General features: G+C 41.2%; 2 protein-coding genes across 2 annotated transcripts; one reads left to right on the top strand and one right to left on the bottom strand.

Moving 5' to 3' along the window:
- Positions 1-278: 278 nt before the first annotated feature.
- On the top strand, positions 279-9,998 carry LOC115437512 (vitamin K-dependent protein C-like). Its single transcript, XM_030160738.1, has 8 exons — positions 279-613; positions 1,211-1,368; positions 1,449-1,473; positions 4,403-4,513; positions 5,575-5,715; positions 6,976-7,094; positions 7,293-7,410; positions 9,358-9,998. The coding sequence occupies exons 1-8, from the start codon at positions 544-546 to the stop codon at positions 9,933-9,935; spliced, it is 1,320 nt and encodes a 439-aa protein (XP_030016598.1). The 5' UTR covers positions 279-543; the 3' UTR covers positions 9,936-9,998.
- A 1,142-nt stretch (positions 9,999-11,140) lies between these two features.
- Positions 11,141-22,477, bottom strand: LOC115437528 (dual specificity phosphatase 28-like). Its single transcript, XM_030160756.1, has 4 exons — positions 22,068-22,477; positions 18,268-18,678; positions 17,412-17,564; positions 11,141-13,308 (listed from the first exon to the last, which is right to left on the bottom strand). The coding sequence occupies exons 2-3, from the start codon at positions 18,610-18,612 to the stop codon at positions 17,430-17,432; spliced, it is 480 nt and encodes a 159-aa protein (XP_030016616.1). The 5' UTR covers positions 18,613-18,678; positions 22,068-22,477; the 3' UTR covers positions 11,141-13,308; positions 17,412-17,429.
- Between the last annotated feature and the right edge of the window lie 77 nt (positions 22,478-22,554).

Raw genomic sequence — 22,554 nt, 5'->3', positions numbered from 1 at the left:
GGATCAGCTGTCAATGGTCTGGTGAGTGGGTGGAGGTTGAAGGGGAGGTGTTTGTGTCCTCAGTATTGGCAGACGGCGTTGGTCTGCAGACTGTGGACTCTCAGTAAACACTGGAAGTTAGTCATTAACGCGCAGAAACCCAGCGATCCGTCGTCTCCGCTGCTGCTTCGCTTCTTCACGTGAGTAAAACGCTCAAACTCTGAGTGCCCACGACCTCTCGCCATTTGATGCTTTGACTTTCGGATGAAGTCTCCTCTGCCATTCAGCCTGTGAGGTCAAAGGTCGCAGAGGTTCAGAGTTGTTTGTGTCCTCGGCTGAAGATGCTCAATATGTGAAACATGTTCGACAGATGCCGCTGGTCCAACGTTGGCCTCATTTTAATCCTGCTTTAATTCAACGATTAACCTTCGAAGCAGCTCTAAAATGTGGGCTTTAATTGGAATAATAACTGTCTGTGTTGCGGCGTCTTTGTAACCGCTGACGGTAAACAGACGATGATTCTGGGATCTGTCGTGTCTCTCATTGGCTGTAGGTTTGACGGACATGTCCCGCCTCCTCCTGTGTGCTTTCGTCACGGTCGGCCTGTGGTCGGCGTCCGTCATCAGTCTGACAGGTATGACGTTGGCTGTAGTCATCGAGTTAAACATAAACTGTGTGAGGAAAGGAGGGTCCGGAGGGTAAAGCACCAACAAGCCAACACCCAGGGTTGAATTTACTCACAGCTGTGACTGTCAGGATGTGGTCTGGATTAGATCTGTAAAAGAACTGAGCATCATTTTAACCCATTTACACCAAGTGGGTTCTTTAACATTTCGGACCAAGTCCAACCAATGTTAACTTATTTGTACCTTTAAGACCTGGTTCCACATGTGTGTTTTTACATATTACCCTGGTTTTACCTTTAATATGTACAAGTATATGTGTGTACTTTTTATGTTTTTACTGCAGCATGAATGTTTTTACCTTTAAAACTAAAGGGGACATTTGCGTTTTTGCGCATGTTTTTTTTACCACAAATACTACGAATACAGCTGATGGAAGTAGAATGTGTGTAATAGTACTGACTGAAGTAGCCTGTGTGTACTTGTGTGTACTCTCAGTGGTTTGCCTTTGCTTTCACTGGGTTGGCTTCTGCTCTGGGTGTCCTTGTTTGGGCTGACTGGCATTGGGTCTGAACTGATGGTCTGTGTTGTTCCTTGGGTCCGTCCAGTGTTCTCGGATCCTCCGAAGGCCCACATGCTGCTCCGTTCGCGGCGCGCCAACTCCATCTTTGAGGAGCTGAAACCTGGAAACCTGGAGCGGGAATGTGTGGAGGAGATGTGCGACTTTGAAGAAGCTCGAGAGATCCACGTCACCAGAGAAGCGACAGTAAGAGCCTTCAGCTGTGAGGTATGCCTGGCATCAGGTGGGACTGGACTCACCTTCACATCTGTGTTTTGTGTTCACAGCTGGAGTTCTGGACCGTCTACACCGGTAAGACCTGCTCATACTCATCAGAAATATACTCCCGATCAAAATTTAAGACCAGTCAAAAAATTGCAAGAATTTACATTTTGCACTGTTGCATCTTAAAAATAGAGATGCACTGATACCGATACCAGTATCGGGTATCAGGTCCGATACTCAGCGTGTGTACTTGTACTTGTACTCGTAAAAGTACTCCGATACAACCACACCGATACCACTTTACGGCAGCATGATGTTCACAGTTCAGTGCAGCAGGTATGAAGAGGAGGAGTAATGTCAGCAGTGTGGAGATTTAAAGCTGTGGGAGACTTTCATGACCAAATTTTCATCACATCTGTCCATCCTCAGTCATATCCTCAGTATCACAGATCTGTAAGTCTGTCTGTCATTACTCACCTGAATCTCTTCCCTCATGGGGAATAGTTTCTTATGCCGTCTTTCCGCTACATGGTACCGGCTCAGCTCAACTCGACTTGACCCGGCCTTTTTGTGTTTCCATTACAAAAAAGGACCTGGAATCTGGTACCCGGTACTAGTTTTTTGGTATCACCTCCGCCGAGGTTCCAGGACTGGGGACCAGATACTAAAAGGTGACGTATAAACACTGCAGACCACTGATTGGTCAGACAGTTGTCTCTGTGTCCCGACGTTTTACAAAAAACAGATGCAGAAGTTTACAGTAAATATAGCGGTAGGTTAATCCACATGATGACAGCCCACAAAACTACACCATTCACTCAGGAGATTCAGTCTTTGGTGGCCAACGTTAAAAATTCAGCATGAGCTTGACGAGACAACGCGCATCGAGAGAGGTGATCAGCAACTCTGAGCAGACGACATGGAAGTAACGTGCCACATCGCTACAACAACCAGGTACTGTAAAGTGGGTAGTATCCTATAATGGAAACGGTCTCCAGGAATAGGACCTGGTACCAGAGTCCAGTCGACCCCAGCCGGTTCTACGTAGTGGAAACGCGGCATTAGTGTCTTCCACCATAAACAAACCATGTGTTTACAAACAGAGCCAGGAGGTAACTCGGGCATCTGAGGAATTTTGTCGCGATGTGCATTGTGGGAAACGGAAGTTCGTGCAGCTGCCTACCAGCGGCAGCGGCAGTACAACCATATGGTATTATATGGATGAAACAAACAGGACGCTGAAACGCGGAAACAGCTGGAGGAATGTGCATAGAGGGAAGGGAGCTCCTGCCGTTTCCGCATCGTGTCTTTAGTAGCTGCCGCTGTCAGGTGGCTGCGCAAGCCTCCATTTCCCACAATCCACGTTGTGACAAAATTCCTCAGATGCCCGAGTTCCCTCCCAGCTCTGTTTGTAAACACATGGTTTGTTTCTGGTGGATGGAACTAAGAAACTGTTCTCCATTAGGGAAGAGATTCAGGTGAGTAATGACAGACAGACTAACAGATTCATGATACTGAGGATATGACTGAGGATGGACAGATTTGATGAAAAATTCATCACGTAAGTCTCCTGCACCTTTAACAAAATAAACGACAGAGACAAAAGTATCGTTACAGACACAGATACAGACGCAGCGTTCTGTCCGTGCTCTGCGTACATTCCATCCGTTTTCCAGGTGCTGGCGGATGAGTACCCAGACGGAGAATACCAGCGGAACCGTGGAGGATCTGTTCAAAGAGCCACTGTGTGAGTTAGAGAAAAACTACTGACACATTTAGGACAACTACCCTCAGAAATATCAACATTAGTATTACATTACTGTTACCTCTGTCGACTCCATGTTAGTTATTACTGACTTTCTTCTTCTCATAAAACTTTACTCGTCTTCATGGTATTTGTCCAGTATGGTTAATTCAGAGCGGCACCCCCTCCACATGAGATGAGGAAATCTGACCGATATCTTTTGTTAATATTATTAGCAGGGGCAAAAAAAAAGCCATAACTCGAAAATGGTTGTGCGAAGATCCCCCAACACTTCTGGACTGGACACATGTTATGAATGATGTTTATGACATGGAAAGGCTGACCTTCTCCTTAAGACTCACTACTGATAAATGTAAAAGAAAATATTGGGTAAAAATGGAATATGTATGTTAATCAAAGAAATTCTTGAACTTATATAATTCTATACTAATTTGTCCTCAATCTGTCTGTATTTGGTTTGTCTGGACTTTGAACCTGGATGCGCTAATTGTTGTGATCTGTCTTTTGTTTTTTTGTTTTTCTGGTCTACTTTGTGTAATATTAAATGTGGAGATAAAAATATAGTATATAAAAAAAAACACCTTTGCACATCAGGTAGGACCATTCACTGACTGTTTTTAAATCTGCTCTTTAAACATACTGTTTGTGTTTGGCTTTTATCTGTGTTTGACAACATGGCCTTCATTGGTTTAATGTTTAATTACTTGAATTTTTTATTCATTCTTTGGTGTGTTTTATTTGTTATTGTGTCGGTGAACAGCACTTTGGTCAACTGTGTTGTTTTTAAAGTGTTTTATGAATAAAGTTGAGAAGATGAGGGTACTTGGTGGTACCAATACCAGTATCAGGTCTGATACTTTTTGTCCAGTACGGTTAATTCAGAGCGGCGCCCCCTGGTGGATTAATTGACAAACACTCATTCCAACACATTAAATGTCAGTAGCAGCACTTTGTTCCAGTCAGACTAATGACAGCGACAATAAAGCACATTTACAAAAGGAACTAACAACTGGAATGGGATTATTAAAGACTAGTATCAGTACTCGGTATCGGCAAGTACTCAAATGTAAGTACTTGTACTTGTACTCGGCCTTGAAAAAAGTGGTATCGGTGCATCCCTACTTAAAAAGGTTCTAAGTAGAGTTTAAAAATGCAAAAAGAAGAAATGGGAGTTCATCCAGACATTTACATACGAATCACAGAGTAAACGGAACAGCAGAGAATCATGGGAAATGTATTTCTGTGTTTCAGATGGGAACCAGTGCCGCTCCAACATGTGCGTTCATGGAACCTGTGTAGACCTGTACCAGGACTACGCCTGCCGCTGTAGGCCTGGGTACGAAGGCCGATACTGCAACCAGCGTGAGTGTCACAGTGTGTTTAGAACCTCTGTAAAGGGTAATGATGGGCTGGTTCAGATGGTCAACCAAACCAGTCCCATATCAGTGGTTAGTCATCTTAGTAAGTTCAGTCTTTTATTGATCCATGCAGTGTTTTCGTCCTCTAAGAAAATGTGATGTTATTCAGCTAAAAACTGTGCGTTTCTTCTCACATATTCTGTTATTACAGCTGGGGTTCATCATTCAATCAGAAAAATTTAAATCCCACATAAAACAAATTAATTTGTCCACGAATGGAACACTGAATCTTTTCCAACTTTAAAAAGAAAAGAAAATATAAAATAAAATACAATCACTTTCAAGGTCAAGATCAAGGCTTTTTAGACCCCCTTATATAAAGGCGGGCAGAGGTATTAGTAAGTTCCGCCTTCTTTGTCACTTGTTTGAGTTTAGAATGCAGTTGTTTTCTCCATTTTGTAAATGTCCATGTTGACTGGGACGGCTTTTCTCAAGTCAACCATTTCTTAGTCACTTATTTTTTTTTAACTGGTGATCAGCGACACATTGATTACATATTTTGTCTTTCTTCCTCCACTCTTGTGGTATACACCCCAAGTATAAACCTTTGATTTCGAAGCGGATGACATGTTTAAAAATATTCTGAGGGGTCTGATGAATGAATATTGTTGAAAACCATCTCAGTTCCACATTATATGGAAATGATTGTATGATGATGGTAGTTTCCACAATTCAAACAAACCGGCATAGTTCTGTCGTAGTGTGATTTCTGTCCTTGGCCCCTCCCCCTTAGCCCTACCCTTCCATTTTACGCATTCATGTTAAGGGGTAGGGGTGTCCCGATTCTTGATGAGTCTGAGGGGGAGGGCTGTTTGACCCTCCAAATGGTTCACCTTCAGATGGTAAATACCCGCCTTCCTTTGGAGACACTGACGCTCACATCATCAGCTCTTTGCTCATTGGTTTCCTGTCTGGGCTGTGAAGTCACGGTCTCAGCCCCACCTCTTATTAAAGCTCCGCCTCTTATCAAAGCTCGCTGACAGGAATGTTTGTGTCAACATTCAGCTCAAACGGCCACCGACTGCTTGGAGGAGAACGGCGACTGCGACCACATCTGTGAGGAGAGCGAGGATGGCCTGTCGAGGCGCTGCAGCTGCCTGAGTGGATACAAACTGCACGACGACCACCGCACCTGCAAACCCACAGGTGAGAGGGGGCGGGGCTTGGTTCACCTGCCAGTTCGTAGAGATTGAGTGATTCATTTCATTGAGTTTTAATCTGCAGCAACTATTTCAATCAATGCAGATCTAGAAGAAACTGTCACCCAATGAACTGATGACAATTTGGTTGTAAGAGGTTAATTTAAGGTCTGAGCCTAAAATGGTCTTATTTTGACCATAAACAGGTCAGAAAATATGCTGTGAGTAAGTCCTTTTCCCCATTTTTCCATTATCAAATCATCTTTCAACACCAGATTTATTTAGTTTTCCCTAATGTGGAAGAAATATTACCACTATTTCTATGTCTGATGGTAAATTGATCAGGAGAAAGATTATTTTCACATCTAAAGGGAATAAAATATGAACTGAGCAACTATGTCTCAACAAAATTTTTGTCATGTGCATAGAAAGCAGTATAACATATCTTTTCATGACATAATCAATAATGTTTTTGTGAAATCAAGAAAGAAAATGTTTTAAATAGTAGCTTAGAGGATTCAGTTTGTATTATTGAAAGGGAATCTATTTTCAATTTTTTAAATAAATAAAAGGTAAATATATTTAAAGTTTTCTGAGACCACTGGGTGTCAGATGGCGGGGGGGGCTCACCAAGTCTAAATCCGGCCCTGGATTAAGAACAGTTCCTACACATTATTCAAGGTCAAATTCAAGCACTTTTATGGGACATTTGTATGTATTCATGATTGTTGTTATTATTATTATTATTATTATTATTATTATCACTTTTTATCACAATGACGTTCATTGTATTACACTATAAACATTTAAAATTATGTTTCACAACAGCAAAAAAGAAATTAAAGGAGAACACACAGTTTTATCCAAAAAAGGGAAGCTGTTTGGTGTTCTTCAGACACACTCGCACTGAGACAAAGATTAAGATTAAAATGTACCTGGAGTCAACCTGAGAACACCTGGGAATTTACTTTTTTGACATAAAGTTTTGTTTTTCAAAATATGGCAGAGATAATATGAAAAATAAATGAATAAATAAATAAATCACAGTTATAATTGCAAGCACTTTCAAGCACTTAAACTAAAATTCAAGCACTTTTCACACCTTGAAAACAACATTTAAATTCAAGCACTTTCAAGGATTTCAAGCACCTGTACGAACCCTGTACTTTATAAAGGACTAATGAATAAAAAGTCACTTAAGTGTCCTCCACGAATAAACCCGTGGGTTGAAGCTGAAGTGGGTGTGTCTGTGTTTTCTGCTCTGAAGGTTCGTCGTCCTGCGGTCAGCTGCTCATCAGTAAGTCGTCCTACAGTGACCCCATAGACGGCCTTCAGCCCTGGGTGGTGGGAGGGGAGGTGGGCAAGAAGGGGGAGAGTCCGTGGCAGGTAATGCCGTCCGCCAGGTTTTGACTGTTATGCTCTTATGACTCACACCTTCCCGTCCGGCTGCGGTTCGCCGTGGTTCCGTGTGTGGCGGCGTCCCGCTCAGGTCCGGACGGGGGCGTGGACCTTTGACAACCTGTTGAAGGGGGGAGTGATGGTGACTGTTGGACACAGTGGAGACTGAGCTGGATGTTTGTGCAGGTGATGCTGCTGAATGCCAGAGGAGGTTTGCACTGCGGAGGCGTCCTCATCGATCAGAACTGGGTCCTGACGGCGGCGCACTGCCTCCGCAACAACCTGAGCTTCAGAGTCCGACTGGGTGAGTTACGCCCAAATGTTCAAGGTCACGGAAGACACTCTGTGGACTATTTATTTGGCCTCATGTCTGGACTTCAGTGTGTAATAATCAGTACACAAACACATGAAACTAACACGGAAACGGCTGAAATGCGGAAGCGGAGCAAGCAGAGCTCCTCTTGGCAGCGGCAGCTGCAACAAACACCACACAGAACAAACATGATGCAGAAACGGCTGAAACACGGAAACGGCTGAAGGGAAGCAGAGCTCCAGCCATTCCTGCATCGTGTTTGTTTCATCCATATAATATCATATGGTTGCACTGCCGCTGCCAGGCGGTGGCGTGAACCTCCGTTTCCCACAATGCACGTCGCAACAAAATTCCTCAGATGCCCAGTTCCCTCCCAGCTCTGTTTGTAAACACATGGTTTGTTTCTGGTGGATGACACTTCCAAATTGTTCACCATGAGGAAGAGATTCAGGTGAGTAATTACAGAAAGACGAACAGACTCATGATACTGAGGATATGACTGAGGTTGGACAGATCTGAGGAAATCTGGTGACGAAAGTCTCCCGCAGCTTTAATCGACTATCAATTAATTGTCAATAAGAATTTGCTCGACTAAATTATTAATTGTTGTTTAATTGCTCTTTTCCACAGTGGGATTTGTGGTGTCGACAGTAGGGGGCGCCACTGCCCAAACTAGGTTTAATTACTGAAGTTGAATAATGGGGGGGTCACCCTGTCCACACCTGTCCACACCTGTCCATCTGTCCACATCTGTCCACACCTGTCCACACCTGTCCATCTGTCCACACCTGTCCACACCTGTCCATCTGTCCACATCTGTCCACACCTGTCCATCTGTCCACACCTGTCCACACCTGTCCATCTGTCCACACCTGTCCACACCTGTCCATCTGTCCACATCTGTCCACACCTGTCCATCTGTCCACACCTGTCCATCTGTCCACACCTGTCCATCTGTCCACATCTGTCCACACCTGTCCATCTGTCCACATCTGTCCACACCTGTCCATCTGTCCACACCTGTCCATCTGTCCACATCTGTCCACACCTGTCCATCTGTCCACACCTGTCCATCTGTCCGCATCTGTCCGAAGGCTGCCAGTTTGTCCGCTCTGCAATGGTGCGGCTGGGATAGCCGGTCATTGAACTGGATCATGGCGTTGATGAGTTAGAATGGCTTTATGGACATGGTGGAGCCAAACACAGACTGACCGTCTGTTTGTGGGAGCGATGCACCCCCCCACACACACCCCCCACCCCCCGCCTAAATACAGTCACAAATGTAGAGTCAGTATTGGATTGGAACATTTTCCCTGGAGGCTGGTCTAGTCCATGGTCATCTGGACTATCTGGACAGTGAGACAGAAGTTAAAACGTCCTCCAGGCTCCTGATCTGGAACACAGGGATGTCCCACATTATCTCCCACAGTCACCCTGGTGGACACAGGAAAGTGGGGGGGCATCTCCACTGAAATCTGGTTCCATCTTGTCAGTGATGCGAACTCGTAAATGCCCATTTGTTCTAAACTGCCCCTCTTCGGATCCATGTGTTTTCGTTCATTTCTCTGTTGAATGTCTTTAGTTCTGCTCCATAAATGGCATTGTCTGTTCTGTATCCAATGGTTCAATAAATCAATCATTAAGGAATATGACACGTTTTTTTATATAGTATAACAACAATATTTAGCTTTTATTCTAATAGACCCTATCGAAAGGGAAATTCAGGTTCTCAGGAAAATCATTGCTTATCAATTAATTGTTAATCGATCGATAAGGTCAACCAACTAATGATTAATGGATTAATGGATAATTTGCATCCCTAGTCCAACCCCTAACTCCATTTTAGGACACATGGACCTGGTGCTGACCCGGGTCCAAAGGTGGACTGGTGTAGAACCAGTGGTGTGGACGGTTCTGAGCTGTGTCCTTGTCCGTCAGGTGACTACGAGCGTATCCGGTACGAAGGCAGCGAGGTCACCATGAGGGTGGTGAAGGCCTTCAAACACCCGGACTACAACAGCCGAACGGTGGACAACGACATCGCCATGCTGCGCCTGGAGAGCCCCGCCCCCTTCTCCACCTACATCATCCCCGTCTGTCTGCCGGGGCGCGACTTGGCCGAGGGCGTCCTCCACCGCAACGGCACCGTGACCGTGGTGACGGGCTGGGGCAAAGACGACATCGACAGCACCCGCTTCAGCTCGGCCCTGAACGTCATCAAGATCCCGCTGGTGGACCACAGCGTCTGCGCCCAGCAGATGACCAACAACGTCTCCCACAACGTCCTCTGCGCCGGCATCCTGGGGAAGAGCTTCGACGCCTGCGAGGGCGACAGCGGCGGCCCCATGGTCACCCTGTACCGCAACACCTGGTTCCTGGTGGGCCTGGTGTCCTGGGGCGAAGGCTGCGGACACGTGGACAAGCTGGGCATCTACACCAAGGTGTCCAACTACAACGAGTGGATCCACAGGGTGAGGGACGAGTGGGACAATGGACAGCACACGCCCACCGCCTGAGCCACGCCCACCGCATGGGCCACACCCACCTGTCCACCCCAAGCAGCCGGGTCCACATGTAACGCAAACAACACACACAGCACACACAACACACACATAACACAAACACACATGTGACACATACTGTTAAATAAACTCTTTTGTGTGTTTGCTTCCTTCCAACTTGGGTGTGATTTTTTTTCTCAGTGTTATTTTTGTCAGTTTTTGTTATTTTGGTTAGTTTTTTGTTTTTATCAGTTTTTTGTTATTTTTGTTGTAGTGTTTATTATTTTTTCAGTTTATTATTTTTTCAGTTTTGTTTTTGTCAGTTTTTGTTATTTTGGTCAGTTTTTCTTATTTTTGTCATAGTTTTTGGGGTTTTTTTTTGTCAGTTTTAGTTATTTTTGTGATAGTTTTTCTTATTTTTTTGTCAGTTTTGGGTTTTTTTTTGTCAGTTTTTGTTATTTTTGTTGTAGTTTTTATTTTTATTTTTTTCAGTTTTGTTTTTGTCAGTTTTTGTTATTTTTGTCATAGTTTTTGTGATTTTTTTTGTCAGTTTTATTTTTTTTGTCAGTTTTTGTTACTTTTGTTGTAGTTTTTATTTTTATTTTTTTCAGTTTTTGTTGTTTTTGTCAGTTTTTGTTATTTTTGCTGGAGTTTTTATTGTTTTTGTCAGTTTTTTTTGTTTTTGTCAGTTTTTGTTATTTTTGTTGTAGTTTTTTTTATTTTTTTCAGTTTTGTTTTTGTCAGTTTTTGTTATTTTTGTCATAGTTTTTGTTATTTTGGTCAGTTTTTGTTTTTTTGTCAGTTTTGGGGTTTTTTGTCCGTTTTTATTATTTTTGTCTTAGTTTTGTGGAACCTTTCGTCAGCTCAGATGACGTCCATGTTTGATTCATCAGATTTTTCTTCTGTGTCTGAATCTGGACCACAGTTCATTGATCCTCTGCTGTGTCCGAGGGCAGTGGTGCAGTCTGTGGTTTCACCACCAGGTGTCTCTAAAAACCTCTCTGTTGGTCCTGACCCGTTTCCCTTTTCCCTCAGTTTTTGGGTCTTTAAGGGTTAACATGACATTAACTCATTGTTTAAAGTGCCTGATGTAACCTCTTTGCATCATAAGTTAATTTCCTTTTATTCCAGTGAATGAATCCTGGTTCCTCTTCAACCTTTTCCACATGTTGTGTCTTCACATCTGGAACACGTTTAGACACAAAACAATCAGACGGCTCATCAGTCTAACAGGTTTTTATTTCATTCACAGACAATGTCATTAGAATCCGAACAAATCAAAATGATTATTGTCAGAGCAGGAACATGAGCAGGAATAACCGCTGTCTAAACCCTGAGTAGCAGAATAAATACATTCTTCTTGCTCTTATATATTTCACTTATATCTTAAATACTTTTATCTAATAAATTTAAAACTGCCCCTCCAGAAAAAAGAGAATATGTGTTGGAATATGTGGGGTTTTATGGGATTTTACGCGGTGAAATTTGCAAAAAATGCACGAAGTTGTGAAAATATGCGGGAACTAGAAAAACGTGGATTTTCTCTTCTCTTCTGTTCTTTTTTTTTTTTATTAGTGATGGTTAACAAGACATTGTGGACAGAAAAACAACAACACATAAACAAAGGGAAAAATCAAAGAAATAAACAAACCAAAAACAACAACAACAGAGTAGTGACAAACAACAACGACAACATCATACTACAATGAAAAAGATAATAAATCTAAAGAGCAACTAAACAATATAGACCCTTTAGGGGGCGACAGGGAAGAGGGGAGTGAATGAAAGTGAGAAAGAGAGAGGGGGGAGTGAGGGAGGAAATAATAGTTCTTGTAAGAATACAAAAATATCTAATAATACCAGTAGTCTAATTTGCTAGTATTATTGTGGCAGCGGTAGCGGCAGAGGTAGCCACAAAACAACACTGATTTTCTCTTGTGTTCTAACGAACACGTGCATGTGGTGAAAAAAGTAAAAGCCTGGTTTCCTGAAGGACATCAGGTACTGGTTTGCTTCATCTTTTGCAGATGTTTTTGTTGGCAAATGAGCTGCATTTTTCATCATCTTGCAGGATTTTTTCTGAGGTTCTCTGTTAGTGTCACTACTCGTATCATGTTACAATGCAATTTTTTTAAACTTTATGTGTAAAAATGCAGGGATCATGAAATCATGCGAACCCTGCTGCTATTATTGCAGTAAATATGCACCCGTTTTGTGCGTAAAGTGCATAATGTGCACCACAAATCATTCAGAACAATTGATTCATTTAAGTGAACGAGTTGAATCAATTCGTGAACGCAACTGAATCGATTCAGCAGCAGTTTGTTAATATTTTGTTTATTATCATATAAACTAGTCAAAATCACTCATTCAGTTGGAGGTGGAAGTGCTGTGTGACGAACTGCGCAGCAGGTCGTCTCCACAGCAACATCACAAGCTGCCGGCGACGGACAGACCGATCTGAGGTAGTGAACGGCCGAATGGAAGAGCAGCAGAGAAGAGCCGATTCACTGAACTGATTCACTGAATCCTTCACAAATCGTTGATCTGAAGTCGACTATTATTGTCATGTTTAAAACATTAGAGTGTAAAAGAAAACATGAATTAAACAGAGCACAAAGTTGTTTTAAGCAACATAAAGTAGATAGATAGATAGATAGATAGATAGATAGATAGATAGATAGATAGATAGATAGATAGATAGATAGATAGATAGATAGATAGATAGATAGATAGATAGATAGATAGATAGATAGATAGATAGATAGATGCATATTAAATATAATGAACTGTTGACAGTAGTATTATTATTGATAAACTAGTGGAAAATCTATATTCAGTTTTGTAATGATCCTTTGCCGTCCGTATGTGCAAAAACAAGGGTTTTCAAGTGTGCATGTTATGTTTTTCTAATTATATTGCTCATAGATGGATGAGAAACAGAGATATTTCGGGTTCGACCTCACCACCCTCATATGTTGAGGGTAGCAGAAGCAAATGCTTCGTAGTGAAACACCACCGGTTCACAACCAACGCTCACAGGATTTTTTCTTAAATTAAGGAATCAATTCGCAACAAAGTGAAAGAATTGGATTCGTTAAAAGAATTGGACTTCCCATCACTACTATTTGCTTGATTATGCATTGAATTACGTGATCGCATAATTGCGTTTTTCTGGAGGGACCGTTAAAAATAAAACCAGCGTAAACGGAGCTGCCAGTGTCTGTGTGCTTCTGAGTGAAGGCTGAGAACAGACGGCTGGAGGATGGAGCGTCTCCTGGATGACTCTATCAGCTTTAAGTTTCAGCCGCGGTGACACCGACCTCAGATCAGTGCTCAGGGACTTCCTGTCAGCGGTGTCGGACTACAGGTCGGAAACGCTGACACTCTGAAAATAAAAATACAGCAGCATCAGTGCAAAAGGACAAACTGGGACCAACGCCTCGAGTCAAACTCCGAGGTTTGGACTCTGTGTGTGTGTGTGTGTGTGTGTGTGTGTGTGTGTGTGTGTGTGTGTGTGTACGGCATGTTTTCTGTGGAAATGCTTCCATCTAGAGGTAGAAGGTAGAACTGCAGCTGCTTTGGCTGATTTCATCTAAACCACGGGTGTCAAACATGTGTCCCGGGGGCCAAATGTGTCCTGCCAAAGGTTCCAATCCGGCCCTGGGATGAATTTACAAAGTGTAAAAATTCCACAGTCAAGGCTGTGGAACTCATTTTAGTTCAGGTTCCACATACAGACCAATGTGATCTACAGTCAAATAATAACAGCAGAAGAACCGACAAAAAAGAATGACTCCAGATTTTCTTCTCCATTTGATGTGAAAAAAATATTATTACATTATGTCTATAAATAATGACAACTTCACATTTTTTTCTTTGTTTTAGTGCAAAAAATAACATTAAATTACGAAAATATTGACATTTACAAACTATCCTGAAACAATAAAATGTGAATAACCTGAACAAATATGAACAACCTGAAATGTCTAAAGAAAATTCAGCCCAATTTGAACTGTTTTCTGTCTGTTCCTCAGTGTTTAGTGTCTTTGTAGATCTGATCCATGATGCACATGGAAAAATGAGAAGTGGAGGAAGAATATTGTTAAATTGCACTGATTTTTCTTGAGAAATTTCAGTTTTTTCAGGTTATTCACATCTTTTTTGTTTGGATAGTTTATAAAAGTAAGTATTTTCATAATTTAATGGGGTTTTTTTGCACTAAAACAAAGACAAAAATTCTGAGTTGTCATTATTTATAGGTTATTCTGTTATTAGATCAAATCAGGCTGAATGTGGAACCTGAAAGAACATGAGTTTGAGAGGCCTGGTCTAATCTAAGGTTGTCTTTTGCTTCAGTTGAAGTGAAGTCGGACTCACTTTAGTTCAGTTCCACATTCAGCCCCATTTGATCTGAAGTGGATCAGAACCAGTCAAATAAAAACTGACAAAAGTCAAACTACATCATAAAAATGTTTATGTCTACAAAGCTTCCTTAACATCTGAATAGCATGAACAACCTAAAATGTCGTAAGAAAAATTAGTGCAAAATTATACATTATTCAGCCTCAGTTGGTCATGTACACGTTTGTTATAATTACAAAGACATCAAACGTTTAGTAACAGGCACAGTGATGTTAAAATGACACTTCTTTCTCTTAACCTCAGTGGTTCTCACACTTTTACAGCAGAGTACTCCCTGAAATATACTTTTTACAGTGGACCACCCCCTGAAATAGACTTTTTATAGTGGACTATCCCCTGAAATATACTTTTTACAGTGGACCACCCCCTGAAATAGACTTTTTACAGTGGACTACCCCCTGAAATAGACTTTTTATAGTGGACTAGCCCCTGAAATAGACTTTTTACAGCAGAGTACTCCTGAAATAGACTTTTTACAGTGAACTACCCCCTGAAATAGACTTCTTATAGTGGACTACCTACTGAAATACACTTTTTACAGCAGAGTACCCCCTGAAATAGATTTTTTTTTTTTTTTTTACTGTGGAGTACCCCTGAAATAGACTTTTTACAGCGGAGTACCCCCTGAGATAGACTTTTTTATCCAAGTACCCCCAACTCTCACTTCAGCATTTTTGATTGAAAAAATTAGTCCAAATGTTCCTGTGCCAAAGGTGTCTGTTTATATTTACAAAACTGTGTAAACAAACAACATATATTTAATTGTAATATATTAAAAAAAACACTTTTTATAGTATATTTTGTGCAAAATCTAAACTAAAAGTGCCCTCTTTCATTTATTAGAAAAATAATTAAACTGGTAATTAATGAATAAATGAACCTTTCATCAACATAAAATAATTCCTTCTCTCCTCAAATGAACTCATTTTGAATCATATAAAATATAAATGTTCTTCACATGTTCCCAAAGACAATAAAACTATTATATGAATGTATTTATTGTGTTTAATATTTCTGCATTAATTCTATTTATTTGTTTTATATTCGGTACATGATGACTTATTTCATGGATTTTTACATGAACATTTCCAGTACCCCCTGGGTTTGTGTCCGTGTACCCCTGGGGGTCTGGGTACCCCACTGTGGGACCCCCTGGGTTAACACATGTCAGGTTGATCAGATTTGTTCAGATTATTCACATTTTTTTTTGCAAAAGGACAGTTTGTAAATGTAAACATTTTCATATAATTTTCCTTTTTTTACACCAAAAAAAGGAGAAAATGTGCAGTTTTCATTATTTATAGGTTTTTATAATTGTATTTTACTGGTTCTGACCCACTTTAGATTGAATTGGCCTGAATGTAATGATAATTTAGTGATTAAAGATGTAATCATTCACTGTCAAGTATAGGAAGTTCAATAAAAGTCACTTTTTATGTCATTCCAAACTTGTCGGGCTGTATACTTTAGTTTTTACCACAAAGCAACTACAGTGGATGATTACACCTTTAATCACTAAATTATTGGGTCACTGTAGAATGTTTATTACATTATGTGAATTTTTTTGTCTACTTTATAATGTAATAGCTGACACGAAGTGTTCTAAGTTATAACATTATGTGCTTAGCATTTTGTAAAATGAGTTTTTATAATATTTTATTTGTAACATGATGTGTCGCCAAAACATTATCAGCTCTAACAGGATCAGACTGGACCGTTTGGCGGGCCGGTTTTGGCCCGTGGACTGCACGTTTGACCCCTGTGGTTTAAGTGAATCCAGTTTATACGTTCTCATCATCAACACATTTATCGCAAACTACACATTCACTAAATCCTTTATGCTCATCCAAAGATGATGTGATGACAGACTGGAAAACTTTGGGATGGTTCAGTTCATATATCGTTCATAGATTCGGTCGTTCAGTCGTGTGTAAACGTCGGATTCCACCATCATCTGTGTTGTTTTAAACGGTTAAATGATCAAACTGAATTATTTCACTTTTCTTCACATACAACTAGAAAATCCAGTAAATCTGGTCCCAGCCTTAAGACACAAAAAACTGAATTAACTGTTGAAAAGGTTAAAGTCACTATTTAATGTGACCTTTGACCCCATGATACAAAACAGCACAAACACAGAGAAACATCTGAGTCGAATCAAACCTGATTATTACGTGAATTTATGTTGAATTTGTTTGTTTGGTTTACTTTTGTTGATTATTTTGTTCATTTTTGTTCAGTTGATTGTGTGAACAAGTGGAGTGAACAAAATACAAAAAAAAAAAAAATTAACATAAGCAACAAAATTAATAAAAAGAACAAAAGTGAACTTTCATTCTTAGACAGACTGTTTACAGCGACAGGAAGTGAGTTGTACCAGGGGCATTTGCAGCAGCGATGGTCTATTCTATTCTATTCTATTCTATTCTATTCCTACAGTTGATTGACAGCAGTGCAGACACAGTTTCGAAGCTGAATCCACAGTAAATATTCAATGACTGCTCACAAACACTAGATTGTATTTACAGTTGATTATTTTTTTCTTTTTTGTTCATTTTGTTTGTTGTTTTATTTGGTTAATTTTGCAGATTTTTTTCTGTTCGTTTTTGCTTTTTTTTTTTTTTTTGTTCAGTTTGTTACTTCTATAAAACATCAGTATGTGAACTAAAGGCTCGTAGACATGTTCAGGTCAAAGGTCACAGTAAATACGACCCCTGTGTTTTATCCATTAAACTGTGCTTTGTGCTGCTGTTCATCCTTCACTTGGATCAGATTGGATCTAAATACAGACGCGTGTGGACGTTCGAAGCAGACTCAACCCACAGACAGAAGGTTGGACTGAACATGTGTGTGTTCCTGTGGACGCTGACATGGTTCTGGTTTAAAGCAAACGCAGCAGAACTCTGTCCCACATGCCTCAGGGTTTTCTCATCTATGATGGGTCTGGTTTCAGCAGATCCAGGGGTTAGGGTTCGGGGTAAATGAAGGAATCTGATGTTTAGGGTTAAGATGTGAGAAAAGACAAGAAGACAACAACCAGGACCAGAGGACGACTACAACTCCTACTCTTGCTCCTCTTCCTCCTCAGTCTTTGTCTCCTCCTCCTCTTCCTCCTCCTCCTCCTGCCCCTCGTCTCCTCTTCAGCTCCTGTTCATATTTCCGCAGTTGATCCATGAATCCGGGGTTCGGGTCGATCACGTGTCGAGCCGTTTTCACTTTCTGCAACGACACAACGATGGAAATGAACCAGATCCACAACCACCACGAAAAAAACTACATTAAATGTCAGAACTCCTGCACGAACTGCACTAAAGAAACAGGCTCTGTTCGTTTTCATCGCCGTAAATATCTCCACGTGCTGATTTTTAGCATCTATGATTCTCCTTGTTCTAACCCAGTGGTTCTCAGTCTTTTTCTGTGGCCCCCCCTTTGAAGGTCTATAAACCTCCAGACCCCCCCCCCCCCCCCCCAACCCCAACAACACTGTAACAGCGGTGCAATTCTAACTTTTATTGACAGAAACTTCAATACTGTATCAATACTTTTTGCTTTTCCTTGAATAATTTGTTTTTCAAATAAAAAAGAACTTAGATTTTTACTTGAATAATCCAAATAAACTCCACCAGACTGCTCCGTCAGACAATATTTATCCAAATAAAAAGAGGAAATGTGCAATTAGCAATTATCTTCAACTATGACAATAAAGTTAGTTTTTTCAGAACAAACATTCATCTCTTGGATGAAACACCAAACGTTTTGAAAAAAGCTAAACTAGTCCAGTTGAACCACAAAGAACGATGACCCGGACAAATGCGAACCTCCGCAGACATTCGTGGCGTTAACGTCTGCAGATCATACTTCCACGAATTTTTTCTTCTCTATGTCTGAAATGGGCGTAAACGGTCACATGACCCCCACCCACCTGTAGGGCGTCGTTCAGCGTCAGTTTGCGGTGTTTCATCAGGTAGGCGATGCAGATGGTGGCGGATCGGCTGCGTCCGTTTTTACAATACACGACGCTCCGCCCTCCTCGCCCCGCCTCCTTGTGGATGGCGTCGGCGCAGCGGTCGAAGTGGCTGAGCAGGTCCTCGTTGGGGTCGTCGTAGACCGGGACCTGCAGCTTGATGATGGCCGACGAGGGGAAGGGCTGCTGCTTGGACACGTTGATGCAGAGCGTCACCGCCTCCTGCTGGATGAGCTGCTCGCTGCAGGCCGAACGCGCGTTACTGATGAAGAGGGCGTTGGTCACCTGACACAGCTGCAGCATCCTGGACAGATGAGCCTCACGGGCCTCCGTACAGCGCTCAGCTCAGAACCAGGAGGACCACGGGAACTATGGAAGCAAAGGAACGCACAATGAACGGACTGATACTGAAGTTACCGGGAAGTGGACGTCGTACGGAAGAATAATTTCACGAAAATAACCTCATACTTTAATGAGACTGAAGTCGTAATGTTTCAAGAATAAAGTCGTAGTTAAAAAAAAAAATCAAAATTTGACAAAAATAAGGGCATACTTTTATGGGATTAAAGTTGTAATATTTTGAAAATAAATTTGCAATAGTGCGAATAAAAAGTCATCATTTATAAATCATAAGCCTTAATCCTTGTTGATGACAGTTTCTGGTTAAACCAGGGCTCTCAAACTCATGTTCTTTCAGGTTCCACATTCAGCCTGATTTGATCTGCAGTGGGTCGGACCAGTAAAATAATAACCGATAAATAATGACAACTGCAAATTCTTGTCTGTGTTTTAGTGCAAAAAAACCCATTAAATTGTGAAAATACTTACTTTTATAAACTATACAAACAAAAAATGTTGTGAATAAACCTGAAAAAACTGAAATTTCTCTAGAAAAATCAGTGCAATTTTAACAATATTCTGCCTCAACTTCTCATTAGTCCATGTGCATTCTGGATCAGATCTACAAAGACACTAAACACTGAGGAACAGGAAGAAAACAGTTCAAACTGGACTGAATTTTCTTTAGACATTTCAGGTTGTTCATATTTGTTCAGGTTATTCATATTTTACTGTTTCAGGATAGTTTGTAAATGTCAATATTTTCATAATTTAATGTTATTTTTTGCATTAAAACAAAGACAAATATTTGAAGTTGTCATTATTTATAGACATAATGTAATAATATTTTTTTCACATCAAACCCAGAAGAAAATCTGGAGTCATTCTTTTTTGTCGGTTCTTCTGCTGTTATTATTTGACTGTAGATCAGATTGGTCTGTATGTGGAACCTGAACTAAAATGAGTTCCACAGCCTGGACTGTGGAATTTTCCCACTTTGTAAATTCCTCCCAGGGGCCGGATTGGAACCTTTGGGGGGGGGTGCATTTGGCCCCTGGGACACATGTTTGACACCCCTGGGTTACAGCGAACGCAACAAGTGAAGCAGCAACTTTCACTTCTGTTGGAGTGGACGACTAATGCTAATGTGTTGATGGTGGGCGGGACTAATAGTCTCAGTATTTGGCCTTTGTGCGTAAACCCTAAATGAACGTAGAACCTCACAGAATGTTGCAAGTTCTACATCATTTGACCATCAGACAGACAGACTGACATTTAGTCTATATAATGTCTATTGTTGTGGACGGAGGCAGTAAATCCAGGTGTAGATTACTGCACAAAGGGAGAATTTCATTTTCCTTGGTCAGGATCTGTACAGTCAGTCCAGCTGTGATTTACAAGGCTGACAAATAATACTGAACAAACAAGAACTCAAACTATGAATTATGAAAGAGCTGCAGCATCTGAAACTGACCACAGTGAACATTTGACAGATAAACAGAACCACAGTGCTGCAGTTTCACAACCACAGTTTGGGATTGGCTCTGACAACTCAACACAGATTTATATTAGTTTGTTTTTTTATTTTTATCAATTACTAGAAATTTCAGGCGACCCCATGTGGGGTCCAGACCAAGGTTATTATTGTTAACAAAAACTAACGAAATGGCAAAAACTAGAATTGTAAAAACATTTTCATTAACTGGAATAAATAAAAAAAAATTATAATTAAAAGAAAAAAAAAGATTACTAACTGAAACTGTATTGTGTGTTTACAAAACAAACTGAAACAGATAAAAAAAATTATGGATAAAATTCCCTTTGTTTTCATCTTTGTCAGTGCTGGATTGATACAAAAGCAATTTATTTCCCTCGGATAATTTTATCTGCTGGCACCATACGACACTTGACTTGTGTTCACTTGTGGTTTCCAGTCGTCTTCTGGTCCCCACTCTACCTGGAAACATGGAGACTGAAGTTGGGAGAAAGCAGCAGAGTCCTGTCTGGGATTTATTTGAATACGACGGAGAAGAAGAGAAAAGAGATGGAAAAACCAAAAACTAAACTAAAACTAAGCATTTAGAAAAAATGAAAACTAATAAAAACTAGCAAACCTGCTCTAAAAACTAATTAAAATTAACTGAGTTAGAGAAAAAAAAGTCAAAACTAAATAAAACTAAACTAGAATGAAAAATCCAAAACGATTAGAACCTTGGTCCAGACCCCAAGGTTGAAAAACACTGGACTAGAGCCTTTGAAAGGATTCACGTCAAAGATGAGACATGGAAACGACCTCGTGCATCAGTTAGAGTTGTGTTAATGTTGTAGAACACAGGTGTCAAACATGCGGCCCGTGGGCCTAAACCGGCCCTCCAAAGGGTCCAAAGCGGGCCGCCATGCAAAAATGACACTGAAGATATGAACAGTCTGGGGTGTTAAAGCTGGTTTTAGTTCAGGGGCCACATTCAGCCCAGAGCGAGCTCAAGTAAAAGAATAAAACAAACAATAAAATGTAAACCTGAAAATGAAGTTCAATTTTCACAATATTTTAGTCATTGTTTTTGTGCATTTTTAGATCAGATCTGTAAGTAGTTAATAATAATCTGACACATGATATTGCAGAAATCATTCCTTTTTTAAGGTCCAAATTCCAAACTTAAAAATGTTAACAATATTATGCCTGTTACCAAATATTTGTGTAACATTGTAACAAATGCACACGTATGAAAGACAAGTTGAGGCTAATGCTGGTTCCAGTCCACCTGTAGCTCCTGTTTTTCTGACCTTCTGCTGGTGTAAATGCACTGGAATGTCAGTCAACCCTCTGACCTCCACCAGCGAACTCCTACTAGATCCATGTTCTCCCAGTTCTGTGCTCTGATGTCATGTACCCCCATGGATGAGGTGTTTATGCAGATAGTTTATTAAAACAAGGTATTGCTCTGATATTATTTATCTGTAAATGTTCTGTATAATCAGCAGCTGCTCCAGCATTAGCTAGTTTTCAGGCTGTTGAGTGGAAGAATAAATTCAATCCAAACCCAAATCTACAGAGAACAAGCTCACTCACTTTTGAGTTGATTTAATTTTGATGACCAACCAACAGCTGCTACAGGGCAGAATGTGGAACCTGAACTAAACTGAGTCTGACCCCCTGTTGTAGAAATCTAAAATATGCTTCTAACAGTGTTGACTGTTATCTGAACAGAGGACGTGTGTGTGTGTGTGTGTGTGTGTGTGTGTGTGTGTGTGTGTGTGTGTGTGTGTGTGTGTGTGTGTGTGTGTGTGTGTGTGTTGTGTCTCATAACATTTTCAGGTCCTCAGAAGGATCACACATGAGCTCAGACACACTTACAGGAGATCAGATCTGTTGATAAATTACTCATGACGTAATAATTCCCATAATGAATCGGACTCACCTGGTCCTGGTGCTGGTCCTGGTGCTGGTCCTGGTGCTGGTCTGTGTTAGATGTGTGGGCTCCTGTGCAGATCCTGTCCTCCAGCTGAATGACACCTCAGTCCTGCTCTGATCCAGAAAGGCTTCAGCTGCGCCTTTTAGTCTCAGTTTGACATTTGAAAGGAATCAGGAAATTAACTCCGAGTCTCAGGGTCTGAGGGTTTTAGGAGTCCGGGTCCGGTCCTGAGAGCAGGTCTACCGTGACCCGGTTCACCGTGACCTCTGAGGACCGGAGCCGTGGTCGTTAACACTCGCGTCCTCTATCCGGAAACGCACACAGACGCGGTCCGTGAACGCCTCACGGACCTCCACCTGGTCCGGTCCGGTCCGGTTCGGCTCTCCTGAGGACGGAGCGGGTCCGGGTCTGCTCAGTCCGCCTCCTTGTCGGGGTCTCAGACGGAGCCGCTGCTGGGTCTATATTTACACCGGCACCGGGACGCTCCGGGTCC

The sequence above is a fragment of the Sphaeramia orbicularis genome, chromosome 17 (assembly GCF_902148855.1).
Source record: "Sphaeramia orbicularis chromosome 17, fSphaOr1.1, whole genome shotgun sequence".
NCBI classification, from domain to species: Eukaryota; Metazoa; Chordata; class Actinopteri; order Kurtiformes; family Apogonidae; genus Sphaeramia; species Sphaeramia orbicularis.
Note: the sequence above shows the minus strand (reverse complement) of the source record. Positions and strands in the feature narration are given on the sequence as shown.

What these genes read in the sequence shown, in the direction of transcription:
- LOC115437512 (XM_030160738.1), top strand. Translation starts at nt 544, where the DNA reads ATGTCCCGCCTCCTCCTGTGTGCTTTCGTCACGGTCGGCCTGTGGTCG. An exon ending in GTCCGTCATCAGTCTGACAG is followed by an intron (nt 614 to 1,210) that starts GTATGACGTTGG and finishes GGGTCCGTCCAG; the next exon opens with TGTTCTCGGATCCTCCGAAG. An exon ending in AGGGGGAGAGTCCGTGGCAG is followed by an intron (nt 7,095 to 7,292) that starts GTAATGCCGTCC and finishes ATGTTTGTGCAG; the next exon opens with GTGATGCTGCTGAATGCCAG.
- LOC115437528 (XM_030160756.1), bottom strand. Translation starts at nt 18,612, where the DNA reads ATGCTGCAGCTGTGTCAGGTGACCAACGCCCTCTTCATCAGTAACGCG. An exon ending in CGCTGAACGACGCCCTACAG is followed by an intron (nt 17,565 to 18,267) that starts GTGGGTGGGGGT and finishes GTGTCGTTGCAG; the next exon opens with AAAGTGAAAACGGCTCGACA.